Here is a 15,525-nt window from a genome sequence, read left to right on the forward strand (position 1 = left end):
TGCAGAGGTGGAAGAGGGGCAGCCGGGTGGCCTGGTCCCTGGACTGTGGGGCAGGGGCTCCTATCAGCCCGGGAACACTTCCAGTGTCGAGGCCTCTGAGTACCCGAGGTCTGCATGCCAGCCAGCCTGGAAACATGCCCCCAAGGCCCCCCGCCCCGCTTTGGCTCTCTCCGGTCTAGCCTTATGTCTGACTGACATTAGTGGACGCACACCAAGCACTTCTGTGCGCCAGGCCACGGGGGGGGGGTGTTCTGTCTCACCCAGTCCTCACAAGAGCCCGTGGGGCTCCCACGATACAGATGAGGAAACTGAGGCACAGAGAGGCTGGGTAACTTGGCCAAGGCACACAGTCAGCTCACGGGGAGCCGGTCTGCCCTCGGTGCCTCCCCCTCATGGGTCGGGGACAAGTCAGCACCTGTCCCTGGGGTCAGCGCAGGGAGGGGGCAGCAGAGTGGCCGGTGGCACTGGGAGTCCACAGCAGAGGGTGGTCAGCACAAGGCCCCCTGCAGGGAGGGGCCCGTGCCAGGGAAGGGGGGGGAGATGGAGCCGAGGTCCCTTCTCCCCTGGATGCCCTCCCCCACCCCCCCACCCCCTACCGTGCACAAAATTCGCAGCTGTCCTGCCCGGGGTGGGAAGCCAGGCCGCGGCTGCCGAGACCTGCAGGAGTGGAAAATCTGCAGCCTTGGTTCTGCTGGTTCCCATTAAAACAAATCTCCTTGTTGACAAAAATAAAAGAGAGCCCAGTCGACGCCAGCAGGCACCGTCGGCGCGCTGCTTTTAATTCTCCCGCAAGGACTGGGCTCCGCGCTCCAAACTGGCACAGGCCCACGGGCTTCAAAGGGGAGATTCCTGACCGGGCAGGGGCCCTGGCGGGGTGCCCTGGAGCATGGAAGTGCCCCCCCCACCGGGGGGAGCGGCCCGGAGATGCCCGAGCCCAGGGTCTCATTAGCGCCGAACACATTCTGTCTCCCTATGCTTGGCACGGATTCTGGGTTCTTCTCAGCTGAGAGGTGGGACTTGAGTGCAGAATGGATGGTCCTGGCAAGCTCGGCGCAGAGCCAGTGTCTTTTGGGCTCGGGCAGCTTGGTGAGTCTCAAGTGCCACCGGAAGGCCGGGCGCCTGGGCAGGTGGGCCCCCTCCACGTCACCCCCAGTTCTGGTGGGGATCAGCTGGCCTTTGCATCTTGAGCTTGGGGTCTCTGAAGGGGACCTGGAGAGCCTGCCTCGCCCGGTTCACTCGCTTCCTGCATCTGCCATAACAAAGCACCACAGGTGGGAAGCGGGACATCCAGTGGGTGCCTAGAACCAGAGAAATGGGGCTCTCCGTTCTGGGGAGCTTCTGGAGGCCAGGAGTCTGCAACCAAGGTGTGGGCAGGCCGTGCTCCTCTGGCAGCTCCAGGGCAGGGTCCCTCCTGCCTCTTCCAGCTGCTGGTGGCTCCAGGCATCCCTGGGCTCGTGGCCACAGCACTGTGGTCTCTGCCTCCGTGGGCACCTGGCCTCCGCTCTTCACCAGTGTCCCCCCTCCTTGTGTCTCTTATAAGGACACTTGTCATTGGATTTAAGACCCACTCTCTGCCTCCCAGAGCCCATCCTCTTCTCCCTGGACTCCGGCCTGGGGCAGCAGTCGGCTCGCAGGCCCCACAGCAGGTTTAGGAATGGCCCAGGGCTGGCCCAGTCCTGGCGCCTTCTCCAAGACCCACCCCATTGGCCCAGCAAGGGGACAGGTGTCCAGGGGCCAAGTCACCGGGTCACATCAGCTCAGGAGCCTAGGCTCAAGCCAGACCTGCCACCGGGTGTGCCCCCCGGCCCCAGTCCCCCCACCGGTGCCCGTGCTCTGGGCCCACCTGCCTGGCCTGGAGGCCCCAGAAGACCAGCGTCTTCGTGTCCTGTGGTCGTCACAACAAATGACCCCAGAGCAGACGATGAAAACACAGCGACTCATTCTCTCCCAGTTTTGGAGACCAGGAGTCCGGGATCAAGGTGTCCGCAGGGCCGAGCTCCTTCCGGAGGCTCCAGCGGAGGGCTCTTCCTTGTCTCTTCCGGCCCCACTGGCTCCAGGTGTTTCTGGGCACGTGGCCACTTCACCCCGGCCCCTGCCTCGTCTTCCTACGGTCTTCTTGCCTGTGTATCTGTTTTCAGTCTCCCTCGGTCTTCCTCTTCTAAGAGCACTTTTGATGGCCTTTAGGGCTGACCCACTCTGGTCTCCTTATCTCAAGGTCCTTCACTTAAGCACATTCGCACAGACCCTCTTCCCAAATAAGGTCACGTTCGTAGGTTCTGAGGATCAGAGTGTGGGCCCGTCTCTGGGAGCCATTGTCAGCCTCCCACAGCCAGCCCTGCCCGGAGTCCCCAGCATCAGCTCTGCACCCCCTCCGTCCCGGTGCCGTGACGCCTCATCAGGCCCCAAGCGTCAGGATGGGTCTGATCAGCACTGTGTCTGCTGGAAGACGCAGGGAAGGAGGGTGCACCCCGGGCTGGACGGGCCTGGACGGGAGCCTGGCTCCTCCCCTCAGGGGCTGGACATCCCGGGACCCCCTTCTCAGTGCTCCGAGCCTGCATGCTTACCTGCAGACGGGGGATGCTCTTTGTGCCGCGGAGCGTGTGAGGGTTAAAGGCCTTGCAGGCTGGCGCAGCTGCCGTGTCTGTTCCGCCAGCATCACTGCCCCCACCACGCTCCCTCTCCACCGCCCCCCACCCCCAAGCCACTTGCAGCCCGGCGGCCGCTCCACTCAGGGACTGAGCTCAAAGCTTCTGAGGCACAAGTGAGCTTGGAGTCCGGGTTGAAGTCCACTTCGGGGGAGACTCGTTTTAAATTCTATATTCCCTTCTAGTTCCTCTTATGGAAGAAAATCTAATCTGGGAGCTGTTTCCATGAAAACCATTGGTTTAACAGTAAAAATGAGAACAAGTAGGACCAGCCCGCACTGGAAAAGCCAGCAGCCCAGACGGCGTGTGGCTCCCGGGCAGCGGCTGCTGCTGCAGGACCCCACGGGCGGCCCTCATCCTCTCCCGGCTCAGCCCTGCCAGGGGGGAAACTGCTGAACCAATGCGGGGAGCGGCCCCGGTTCTGTGCGCTGCCTCCGTGCTTGGACCACGCTGGCGCCGCTCGGCCTAGCGGGTGGGGACCTGAAACTCCAGGCCCTGAAGGCCCAGTTTCCTGGGCCCAGGAATGCGGTGGGTAGGATGGTGCCCGTGAATGTGACCTCACTTGCGACAAAAGCCTTTGCAGATGCACTGAATTGAAGTTAAGAGTCTTGAGATGAGGGGATCGTTCTGGAGTTCCCAGGTGGTGCCGAAATGCCACCACCAGTGTCCTTCTAAGAGAGAGACAGACAGAGGTTAAAGAGCAGACACACAGGAGAAGCCACCTGAAGATGGCGGCAGAAACCGGGGCAATGCGACCACAGCCAAGGATGAGCTGGGGCCGGCAGGTGCGGGAAGAGCCTGGACCAGCCCCTCCGCTAGGAGCCGCAGGGGAGGGCGTCCTCGCCGACCCCGGGTTGGGCTCCGGCCTCTGGAACTGGGAGCGGCTACGTTTCTGTCGTTTTCCACCTGGTCTGTGGTTGTTCATCACAGCAGCCCTAGGACACTGACACAGGGACCAAGGTGACGTCGATGGCCACGGGACAGGGGCCCCTTAAGCATGAAGCATGGCTGCTTGGAGGGACGGGCAGGTCCGTTTGCCCTGCCTGGACACTGTCCCACCCAGAACCTCACCACCACCCTGACGAGGAACTGAAGGTCTTGCCCTGTATTAGCATCTACTTTGCTTTCCAGGCACCCCCGCGGCCACTAAGCGTGCAAGTGCGCAGCCCACCCGAAGCCGGTGCTGCCCACCAGTGGGGGAGGAAGCTCAGGTGTGCGGCTGCCGCAGGGGCTGGGCCGAGAGGAGGGACCACCCAGCTCCCAGTCCCCGCGCACACGTCCTCCAGGTTTGGTGCTGCCCTCAGTTCCCGCGTGTGGCGTCGGTGGGAGGATGGGACGAGGTCACGTGTCCCCGGCCAGGACTCTTTAACCAGCAGGCAGCCCCGCTTCCTGCAGAGCGTCTGCCATCTGATCCCTTAGTGGCGGCGGTGCCGTGCCGCGAGCGCTGTCCGGCAGAGACGCAGCAGGACGTGGGGGCCTGCACGCCCCTCTCCCGGGGCTCTCACCTCTGAGAGCGGCCTTTGACTCCTCCCGAGACCCCGCCAGCGAAGTGTCCAGGGCCAGGCAAATGGGGTCCTGGAGGTGGCCGTGAAGGGGGCACCAGAAGGAGATGCCCGCATCGAGAACACACAGCTGGCGCCTGAGGTCCTGGTGGGATGAGGGCCCGGTGCGGCGGCGACCCTCCCTGGGCCTCAGTTCCCCATCTGCGGACGGGCAGGGAGGCGGCACCTCCCTCACGTGGGTGCCGGGGGCTCCTGTGCGAGGCGGCACCGGGTGTGAGCTCTGCAGCGGACAGCGTCCACGACAAGGACGCGTGACGGGCAGGTCAGCGCCCCGGCTGGGCCCTGGGCTCCCGGCAAGCCCCCCCAGTGCCTCCCCAGTCTCACCTCTGCCCCCGCTCTGGCCTCATCGTCCCTGTCCTGACCTGGCTCCCCCGCATCTGCTCTTGCCTCTCCGAGCAGATCTCCTCTCTGCAGCCAGAGATCTTTCCAGAACTCAGCTCTGAGGAACCTTCTCCTCTTAAAACTCTGCATGTGCCCCGTTTCTCCTTGGGAAGACTCCAGGCCCCCTGCCTGGACAAGGAGCCCCCCAGCCCTCGGCCTCCCCCGCTCTCCGCCCCACCCACAGCCCCGAAGTGCAGCCCACAAGTCTCCCTCTGGGCTCTGGCCTGGGCTGTGCGTTCCCGCTGTTGGTGGGGACGACCGGGGGACGAGGCCCTGAGAGGCGGCACCAGGCCCTGAGCGACTCCTCCGGGACTTTGAGGTCTGAGTTCCCGCGTCAGCTCCTCGGGGAGCCCCCCACCCCCCGGAGGTCGAGTCCTTGGATGCCTGTCCACAGCAGCCTCTGCCTCTCCACCAGGGCACCTGCTCCGAGCCCCCGAGCCCCAGACCCCAAGCCTCTGCTGCCCGCAGGGAGAATGGCCCTGGAGACGGTGTCTGGCCAGGCTCCTGATTCTGAGCCCCAGGGCCTGCACACAGGGGCTCATGGGGAGGGCTCAGGGAGTAAGCTCTTCCTGTGGAGGGTGACAAGCCCAGGCAGGGGTCCACGCAGCTGTGGCCAAGGCCCTTCAGAGCCGTTTTGCATCTATGTGGCCAGAGCTCGGACGTGGGGCCAGGCCCCCAGTGCCTCCACTCACTGGTCCACACCTTCGCCCCTCTGAGGTCTGTTCCCCGACCCCGAAGCCCAGGGAAGCAGGGTGGTGGGAGCCTCTCCTAAGCACAGTCCCCGCGCCATCCCCCAAACAATTACACGGCCTGCAGAGGGGTCTCTCCTGGCCCATTTTATAGACGGGAAGCTGGGGTCCGAGGCAGCTTTGCCCACCCGGAGGGCCCTTTGCGCCGGGCTCCATGGACACCTCTGCCCGCGCCTCCAAGGTGGGGTCCTGTGCGGGCCGTCGAGGAAGACGCCACCGATGCCTACTTCGTCGGCGCTGGCACGGGCAGCCGAGAAATGCCCTGGGGAGCAGGGGAGCAGCCCCTGGCCTCTGGGCAGCTCTCACCTGCACAGACGATGCTTTATGAGAATCAGTGGAGGTTTTTCCAGCCGACGTCTTCCTGAGCTGCGGGCTCAACGCTTGTCTGTAAAACACCTCCGGGGGGGGGGGTGACTTGCCCAGCGGGTCCCAGAGAGGGAGGTGTGGGGACACCTGTCGCGTGAACAATCACAAACTCGCTCTGTGTGTTCTAAGTCCGACTGGTGTCTGACATGGGCTGTTTCGCCTGGAAATTCCATTATCTTGAAAAGTTTACTTGGCCCCGATAGGAACAGGGAGGGCATGGCGTGGAAGCAGCCGGGCTGCACGGAGCGGGGAGAGGGCCAGCCACCGAGCGGCTGCCAGGCCTGATTCACCCGCCAGGTCTGCGTCTTGGCCGATCCTGGGCGATCTGCAGCAGGCAGGCTGTGCTGTGCTGTCCTGTCCTGTCCCTGCACTCGATGTGGGGGGCGGGCTTGGCCATTGAGAAACCTGCCTGCTGGCCCCCGACGACCTCTGCAGCTACAAGAGCTCCAGCCGCCGGCAGACTCGAGGCTCTGGTCTGTGTGCTGCCCGCGGCTGACTGCCGCCTGGGGTGCAGGTGCCGTCTCGGCGGCCTCCAGGCCTGGATGTGAGCTCCGGGCGGAAGAGCTCCTTTGCTGGACTCTGCATTGGCTGGCGGTGGGTGGGTGGAGGGGAAGCCCTCATTTGTTGGCGTTTGGAAGTTTTGACATGGTGGAGGGCAGCTTCATGGGTACCATTTGAGAAAGCCTGGAGCCCTGGAGTTCAAGTGACAACCAGGGCCAGAGCACACGCTCCTGGCTCCCTGTGCCGGCTCTTCCCCGCACAGCCCACATGCTCTCTCGTTCACCCAGCAGAGCTTGATTGAGCACAGACTGGGGGCCGGTCGTGGGATGCGGAGATCAGGTCCCCGTGCAGGGAGGCACCTGTGTAACCACGTGGCCTTCCGGGCCCGGCTCTGCCCTCTGTGCTTTGCTGTGCCTGCCGGCCCCCGTGCTTGTCACAGAGACTGTGGGCATTCCCCTGTGCACCCTGGGGACTCAGGCTGGGGACACTGGTTCACAGGACGGTAAGGGCGAGTGGCTGCAGGGAGGGAGGAGACCCCGGACCGAGCCTCTGCAGGGGCGGCTGTGTCTCAGCTGCGTCCTGCCCCCGGACCCCCCTCCCCTGCCCAGCGTGGACAGCGTCACAGAACAGACAGACCACTCTGCCTGCCAAAGGAGCGAGGTTGTCAGCTGGGCTGGAGGAACCGTCAGGTGAGATGCCATCTGAGGGCTCCCGCTGGGTGGGGTCCCCACCCCCACGGGCATCAGAATGCCCCTACTGTTCCGGAGAACAGCGTGCCTCCATCCCTGGGGTTCTCCAAAAGGCCTGCAGACTGGGGCTGCCAGGGCGTTGGGGGCTGAGCTATGCCCCCCCAAATTCACATACTGAACCCTGACCCCCAGCACTTCAGGCACGATTGTCTTTGATGAAAGGCCTTTACAGGGAAGATAAAGGTTAAGGAAGCCCCTGCATTTTAGGCTGGTTGTCCTTCCTGAACGTTAGGACGGAGTCACGCAAACGGCAGACGCGGGGATCAGACGGCCGTCTTCACACCCGGGGGCCGCCTCGGGAGAAGCAGCGCTGCCCGCGGCTTCCAGTCCCCAGGACGAGAGGGGGCGGCTCACTAGGCCGCCCGGCCTGGGGCGCCTTGTCAGAGCCCCGGGCAACCTGCTGTCCCGGGAGGCCTGGCGTCTCAGGTGTTGCCCTTGGCCGCCGGCCGGCCCACCTGGGCTCCCCCACAACTGTGTCAAAGTGGAGGTGGTGGAGCTCATGCCTCGTCCGAGGCGGGGGGAGCGCCCTGCTGGCCGGGTGGACAGGCAGCAGCCCTGGCTGCTGAGGCCTCAGCCCGCAGGGGGCGGTGGGCAGGGCCGAGGGCGGGAAGGCAGAAGTGGGGGCTCCTGGAGCCGGCAGGGCGGCCCTCCAGTGATGGACAGCGTCCCTCCTCCTGGAGAGCGGGCTCACATGGGGTTGAGGCCCGAGGCAGGAGCTGCTCCCCGGCCATGCGCACCACCTCGCTTGATCCAGTAAAATCCCTCCCCTCGGGACAGGAGGACCTGGGGCTCCAAGCGCTGAGACTTCCTGCTCCAGGCCCACAGCAGGGTGTGGCTGAGCCGGACTTGAACCCAGAGCTCCTCCTCATTGGTGAGGGGAGCCGTGACAGGGGTCCCTACTGTTATGTGCGACCTGATGCAAGTCCGTCTCTCAACTGGGAGGCACGGCCAAGGGCAGCCTGAGCACCTGCGGTGCTGGCCAGTGCCCCGGCTGCGCCCTCTAGAGTCTGGATCATGGTTACCCTCCTATGGTCCCGGGCAGAGGGGTCTGGCTGCTCAGGTTGGGGGTTTCTCTCTGAGTCTCCTGGTGGGACAGACCCCAGGTGTGCATGAGCTGGAAGGCCAAGCCACGGCGTTCCCGGCTCTCAGGAGGGGATGAGGTGCAGCCACCCAGTCCGCTCGCAGCCAGGAGGCCAAAGCCTTCTCGTCACTGTGAAGTCAGCTCTCCAAGGGACACTGGGAGCTCTTGAGGGACCAGCTGTGTTGAGCCAAGCGGAAGTTCAGATGCCCACTGTGAGCCCAGGTGTCGGGAGGGTGGGCTAGCCAGCACACAGGCACGTGTGAGGACGGTGCAGTTATCAGGGATGAGGGACGCAGCTCTGGTGATATTTCCAGTAAGGCACAATGCCTGAAGCATACAGGTACCATTTGAATTTTAGTTTTTAAAACATTTTTTGGCTTTTTTTTTGATTTGTTTGTTTTTTGGGGAAGTAATTAGGTTTATTTATTTATTTTTAATGGAGTTACCGGGGATTGAACCCAGGACCGGCTGCATGCTCGGCACGCACCCTACCACTGGGCTGTGCCCTCCCCCACAGAGGCATGTGTGACTGTCACTGAAGGTGCACCCCACGTCCTTGGGGAGAGCTGGAGCTCTGAAAGCTGTGCTGTCTTCTGCTGCCTAGACCCCTGACCTACGGTGGCCCCCAAGACTTCAGGAGAAGCTGGCCTTCCCAGTGTGGGGCGGGGCTGGGGGCTCAGGGAGAGTCCAATAGAACTTCTCTCTCACTGAGACATAGGACAGTAAAGGGCCAGCTCTCCAGCTGAACCAGCTCACACGACTCACAAGTCATACACGTTCCCCGGATCGTACGTGGGGTTTTACAGGGAGCAAAAACAACAGCAACGAGGAACCGTGAAAGCCAGAGGAGCATTTCTGCTGCACTTCATGTGTCTCGTCCTTTTCCGGTGCAATATTTAACACCTCGAAGAGCACACGGGGCAAACAGGGGGCCTGAGGGCCAGAAGCGCCCCAGCGCCCCACCACCCAGCTCAGGGGGCAGCATGGGGCCATCTCAGCAAACCTCCCCTCTACCCCCTCCCCTCCCTTCCTGTTCCCAGGGTGACAGGAATCAAAGGGCATCTGGGGAATTTCAGCCCGGTCTGGAGGGGTAACGGGAGACAGGGAGCATGGGGGTCCCCGACGTGCTTCGGTACCACCGGCTGAGTTATTTCCTCGAAGGGGATGGGGATGGCTTAGGGCTTGGAGGCCTCCTGATCCACCTCCATTGCTCTTTAAAGCTAGCCCTACTGCTCTTCCCAGAAGGGTTCTGAGCAGGGGGGCTTTCTGAGCTTGGGGAGCCTCATGGAGGGAGCTCCCACCTGCCACCAGAGCCTGGCAGGCTCCTGCTCCAGGGGGACCTCGCCAAGGCTCAAAGAAGTGGAGGCAGAAAGGCAGCTCCCAGAGGCTGTCCCAGGGCAGGGGCCCTAACCCCTCATCCTCTGCCTGCTGTCACCTCCCAGAGGGGTGTCTTCTTTGCTTTCCTTTTCGATGCAAAGGGGTCAGCAGACAGTAGGAGGAAGCGAGGGGGGAGGGGCTGCCGGCTAACTTCGCCTGATTAATATCCCAGATGTGTGGCATCCGAGCTCCCTGGGGACCTCCTGGGAGCCTAGACCTCAGCTGGGGCAGGAGAAGCTGGGGGGCGGTGGAGGGCGGGTCGGCTGTCGGGGTGGACATGTCTGCCACAGCCTTGGGCGCCCCGATCTGGCTGGATTGGAAGTTCAGCCTCCACCCAGAAGAGGAGCTCTGTACTCTTGCAAGTGAAAGAAAAAGTTAGGCGGGGGGAACTGCAACTTTTCTAGCCCCAAACGGTGGCAATCAGGGCCCCTCCACGCTGCTTCTCGGGCTCGGCCGGGTGCAGGCACCTGGGGCGGGGAGCGTGGGGGTCCCGAGTGGGCTGCGGGGCTCCGACCGCGCGCACTCGCCGAAAGAGCGGGGACGCCGCGCGCGCCCTGAGTCAGCTCCCGCCCCGGGCCGGCCCCTTCCCTGCTGCCACTCGCCCGCTGTCCCCACCCCCTCGCCCGCGGCGCCCAGTGGGAGGCGGGGGCCGGCCTGGCCGAGCCCAGCGCCCGCTCTGATTTGCTGCGGCCGTGGGGGAGCGACAGCCTCCGCGGGTGCCTTCCAGGGGAGAGGGAGGGAGGGAAAGGGGGAGAGTGCTCGGCGCCCAAGGCGAGGTCCGCACTCCTCGTCCCCGCGGCCGGCGCAGGACCTCACTCGGGCGGAGCGCCCACGGGGAGCGAGTCGCGGGGCGGCGGCGGCGAGGAGCAGGCGAGCAGGAGTTGGAGGAGGCGGGGAGGCCAGGGCGAGCCAGCCGAGCGGGGCCCGGGCCGCCCCGCGGGCCAGGGTCGAGCCCTCCGCCCGTGGGCGAGCCCGCCAGCCGACCCTCCCGAGAGCCACCGCCACAAAGAGAACGGGCCAGCGCCTGCTCCCATGACTTGCTAAAGTTGTGCCGGCCCCGCTGAGTCCGCTGCCCCGGCCGTGCCCCGCGCCCCGCGCGTCCCCGCGCGCCCGCCCCGCGCCCCGCGCCCCGCGCCCCGCGCCCCGCCGGCATGGACGTCCACACCCGCTGGAAAGCGCGCAGCGCGCTCCGCCCGGGCGCCCCGCTGCTGTCCCCGCCGGTGCTGCTGCTGCTGCTGCTGCTGCTGCTGCTGTGGGCGCCGCCTCCGAGCCGCGCAGGTACGGGTGGGCTCCGGGCGCTCGGGCGCTCGGGCGCGGCGGGCCGGGGGCCGGGGCGGCGGGGCGGCGGGCCCGGGCGCGCGGCCAGCGCGGCTGTCATCCCCGGGCGCCGCCGGCCTCTTTTGCGCCTGCACAACCTTCCCCCTTTGGCTGTGGAATGCGCGGGCCGAGACTCCAAATGCCATTAGCTGGGGGCCCCGGGGAGGGAGACACGCCGATACGGTACCCCGTGCGCCGGCGGGGCTGTCGGGGAGCCGAGGAAGGGCTCCGTGTTGGATCAGCCAGAGGGGCTGTCCACCCGGCAGGCAAACTTTTGTCCCCAAACTTGGCGTTCTCTGTCCCGCATCACCAGAGCGCTGCTCTGGCCCCGCTGCAGAGCTTCGTCTCCTGAAACCCGGGAAGGGTCGCCCCCTAGAGTCACAGAGGGGTCAGTTCTCCCCCGGCCTCCTGGGATGAGGGGCCATTGAGGGGCATCCCAGGAGCCGGGCCCCCAGCCCTGGACTTCTCCCGAGCATCCTCTCCCACTGCCTCCAGACTCTGCTGCCTCTCTTCCCAGGGAACAGGGCTTCCTGCAGTCCCTGCCACCTAAGTACTCAGTGAGACATACTGAGGGGCCCCAGGGGGTGGTAGAGCAGCCCTGCTCTTACGCCCACCTCCTGACCTCCTGGAAGGCAGTTTTTCTTGGGTTTGCCACCCAGAGACGGGATTCATGAAGGAAAGCGGGGAGATGGTCCTGGAGTCTGGGCAGTGCAGGGTTCAGATGATGTGCAGATGTGGGACCCCTCCTGCCAGAAGCCTGCCCTTAGAAGGAGCCGTCTCCAGCGGGCGGCCTCCACCAGGCGTGCCGGCACTGACAGCGGCCTGCCTGGGTGCCTGCAGCCCTGACTCGGTCCCCCACGGGGACCTCCTACGCCATCCCCTTTTGTGGTCGCCTGTGGGATGCGTCTTCATACACCCTCAGTCGCTGGCGCTCGAGGCCCCAGAGGTCCCCTGAGTCCCCATTAACAGGTGGGGAGATGAGGCTCAGAGCCACAGTGCGGGCAGAGGGATGGGGCAGTGGCTCCGTGCACAGCTGTCCACTGAGAAGGCACTGCTTCCCCATCCTCCCCCTTCTCTCCTCCGCTTCATACTTGAGGACGTGTGGGAAGCATCACTTCCCATGTTCCACTTGCCAGTTGAGCTAGTCCCTCTCTTCCTGGCTCTGCGAGTGCTTGGTGGGCCGAAGCGGGTGAACAGGAGTCGGAGTGTCTGGCCAATCAGGGGCTGGGGGAGGGGAGGAGAGAGTGGCATGGCCCTGGGGACCTGGGGTCTTTATCCCTAGCTGCCACCATCGTGCCCGTGGGCCCCAGGCTAACCGAGCCTTGTGTTTTTCCCGGGGTCACTGAAGCTGGGGACAATAGTAGACTCCAGGAAAGTGGTGTGGCTCAGGGTGGGCGAGGTGGTCAGGGGACCCCATGTTGGCCCAGGGACACAGCCCTGTCCCAGCTCCTCTGCTGGGCTTTCCTTCAGGAACTCAGGTAGGAATTCGTCCGGGGCTGGGTGCAGGCGGGGGAGCACACAGCGTGCGTTTGCCTGGGTTTGGGGTCGGCTGTCTGCCCCACCCCCCATCGCTGTCCCCCGTCCACCCCCACTTTCTCTCCCTGACTGAGCGTGGCACGGGGTAGCTGCCTGGACCGTGGCTGTGGAGTTGAACATGTTGCTTTTGTCCAGAAGATGTTGAGAGCCTGTGAAAAAGCCCCTTCTCTGGGTGGGTTTCACAGAGCTCCTCCGCCCTCCCAGGGTGGGACCTGTTTTGAAGTCATCCTCAGTGCTAGGCCAGCGGGAGCGGCTGTCCGCGGAGATGCAGGGGAGGCCGTCCTCCAGCAACTCGCTCCTCTCCATTTTGGGACTCGCCAGATGTTTCCCGAGTTCTCCCTGAACACGGCTCTTTTTCCTACCTGCTTCTTGGCCAAGTGTGTGAAGGAGTGAGAAGGAAGGTTGCATTTGGGGCCGCCTCACATTGTAACGGGCAAAGGGGAGTATGTGAAATGAAACATGACCCCAATATTTGGAAATTGAGGTCATCTCCTTGGCGTGTCATTGGTTGGCGCTGGTCACGTGACTGCCTTCTGCAATGATTTGGTGGGAAGAGTTGTCCAAGTTCTGTGGGGCTTGACAGGCAGCAAATGGTTAAGTTCCCTCTGACTCAATCAAGTTGGCTGGAAAGACAGCCTTTTCCATCTCCTCCTCCCACCCCCCTCCCGTAAAGGCACAGCCAGTGGGAGGGGCTGAGAAGCCAAGCTAGCTCCCCCAGGCCTCTCCCTCCTCTGGTCCAGACTTCGGTGGCTGGAGGCCTCGGAGCTGCCGTCACTGCCCAGCGCTGTGACCGCCGGCAGTGGCCGCGGGCGGGTGGGCCTTCCCCGTGTGGAGGCACGAAGTCCCCTCTCTGACGATGTCGCTCCAGGGCTGTTTCTGGGGTGCCAGCCAGAGCCTGCCCGTTACGCGCCCGGCGGAGTTTCTGGACTCTCACCACGGCCCGCCCTTAGCCGAGCACAGCTGATGCCCGCCTGCCCCGCCCTTGCCTTCTGGCTGTCTGGCCCTGTCCCCGGTCTCTGCCTCCTCCCCGGGTCACAGACATTGCTGGGTGGAGCCGAGGGGTGTGGGGGACAGACGCCCGCTGCCCCCGCCCCTCATTTACTGAGTGACAGTGAGCACAGGCCAGCTCTGAGCCCCCAAGGGTCGAGGTGCGCCACCCACAGCCCACGGCTCCGTCGCTGCGCCCTGGAGCCCGGATTTGCAGCAGGGGGCAGGGCGGGGTCCCAGCAGCTGGGAGATGGCACATGTGGTGGGTGCCCATAGGAATGGCCTGTTCTTAGCCATGTGCCCACACTGTCTCACTGGACCCTCACCCCGACCTGCAAGGTGAGGGGGGCTGGTGCTCTGAGCGGCCCAGGGAGCCGGGGGCTGGGACCCCGGATTCTGGGCACTTGGGTCCTGGGTGAACTCCATCTGTCTTTCCCCATCATTTACCAGCCCCCCTCCCCCACCAAGAGGCCCGCTGCCTGGAGCTGCGTTCGGCCTGGGGCTCAGCCCAGATGCAGCCCAGGGACAAGAGGGGCGGTCCATTTGGCCAGCAGAGTGTTTCTGTTTCCCTCGTGTCCCCCCTCCCTCCTTCCCTTGTCTGTTCCTCTCCTCCCTACTCCGTTTTTATCTGAAAGTCATCAACTTGCAACTGCAACGTGGCCTGCTGTCTCCACTTCTTCTTTTACCAGGCCCATGCTCACCTGCAGGACCTGCTGGCCTCCCGAGGCTTGCCTGCACTGGGCCGGTTGTGGGGAGGCAGAGGTGAAGGTGGCGGCCCTGGCCCCAGGGGCCGGCAGGCTGGTGGGAGGCACACACGTAGCCACTGTTCATTTCACTGTTCGTCCTCTGGCTGAACGTCGTTGAGGACAGTCGGAGGGTGGCCCCACTGGGGAGATCTGGGGCGGCTTCTTGGAGGAGGTGATGCTGAACTTGGCCTTTCCCCTCTTCCTCCCTTCCTTTTGTCCCAGAAGCACCCCAGAGTGCCTCCTTAGCAAGTGCCCTCATCATCCACCTCTGGCTTTGGTCTCGTCCGGGCCTCCTTCCTGGCAGGACATCCCCAGCCCCGCTCCACTGTTCTCCTGGGGCCACTTCCCTTGGCTGGAAAGCCCCTCATTAACTCGGTTGGCGGGGCGCCCCCGGCACTGCCTGGCCCGGGAGTGCTGTGCCAGCAAAAGTGGCCGCTGTGAGAATGAGGGGGCCTCTGAGGGGACAGGAGGGAGGCCGGGGCCTTCCTTAACTCTCTCTGGGCCCCGCACGGAGATGTTCTGACGGGCGCCGCCTGCCCAGGCCTGGGGGGTCCTGGCCACGTTGGGTCCCCATGCTGGGCGCAAGCAGCCAGCCGTGGGAGGGGCCAGTCCTTGGCGGTCAGATTGTTGAACCCAAGGCAGCGGGGATGGTTGGGAGGCCAGTGTGAGCTGAGTTCCTCTGCCCCTGAGGCCAGTCACCGTGCCTCGGCCTTCCCTGCCGGAAAACCTCTTTCTTGCTCTGAGGGTGGTTGTGGAGACCGGCTGAGTCAGTCCACGGGAACAGCGTGTTGCTGAGACACGGGAAACACCTGATGAATGGAGGGTCTTACGTCTGCTGTCTTGGGGGGCGGTGTTTACAGAAGGGAAAAGCACTGTTGCCACAATTCTTCTGTATTTAAAAAAGGCTTTAAAATTCCTCCCTTCTTTCTTTTTTAAACTGATGTATAGTCAGTTTACAGTGCACAGCGTCATGTTTCAGCCACATGCACACACATACATTCGCTCTCAGATGCTTCTCCACTGCAGTTACTGCGAGATGCTGAGTACTGTTCCCTGTGTTACGCAGTATGAAACTGCTGTTTGTCTGTTTTATACATAGTAGTTAGTGTCTGCAGATCTCAAACTCCCACTTTATTCTTTCCCACCTCCTTCCCCCAGTAACCATGAGTCTGTTCTCTATGTTGTGAGTCTGTTTCTGTTTCGTAGATGAGTTCACTCGTGTCTTTTTTTTTTAGAGATTTCACATATAAGTGATATTATATGGCATTTTTCTTTCTCTTTCTGACTTCACTTAGAATGGCAGTCTCCAGGTCCTTCCATGTTGCTGTAAATGGCATTACTTTGTTCTTTTTTATGGCTGAGTAGTATTCCATTGTATAAATACACCACAACTTCTTTATCCAGTCATCTGTCTGGACATCTAGGTTGCTTGTGTGTCTTGGCTGTTGTATGTAGTGCTGCTGTGGACACTGGGGTGCATGAGTCTTTCCACATTAGAGCTCCCTCCAGATACATGCCCAGGAGTGGG

At 63.4% G+C, this 15,525-nt stretch overlaps 1 protein-coding gene across 2 annotated transcripts in view; it reads left to right on the forward strand.

The window, feature by feature from the left end:
* Positions 1–10,164: 10,164 nt before the first annotated feature.
* Positions 10,165–15,525, forward strand: part of COL5A1 (collagen type V alpha 1 chain) — a 146,827-nt gene continuing 141,466 nt past the window's right edge. For both annotated transcript variants that reach the window (XM_072960518.1, XM_072960520.1), the window contains exon 1: positions 10,165–10,689. In XM_072960518.1, the coding sequence (XP_072816619.1) occupies positions 10,563–10,689 (127 nt within the window). In that variant the 5' untranslated portion in view covers positions 10,165–10,562. The remainder of the gene's footprint in view (positions 10,690–15,525) is intronic.

Source organism: Vicugna pacos, chromosome 4, assembly GCF_048564905.1.
Source record: "Vicugna pacos chromosome 4, VicPac4, whole genome shotgun sequence".
Classification (NCBI taxonomy): Eukaryota; Metazoa; Chordata; class Mammalia; order Artiodactyla; family Camelidae; genus Vicugna; species Vicugna pacos.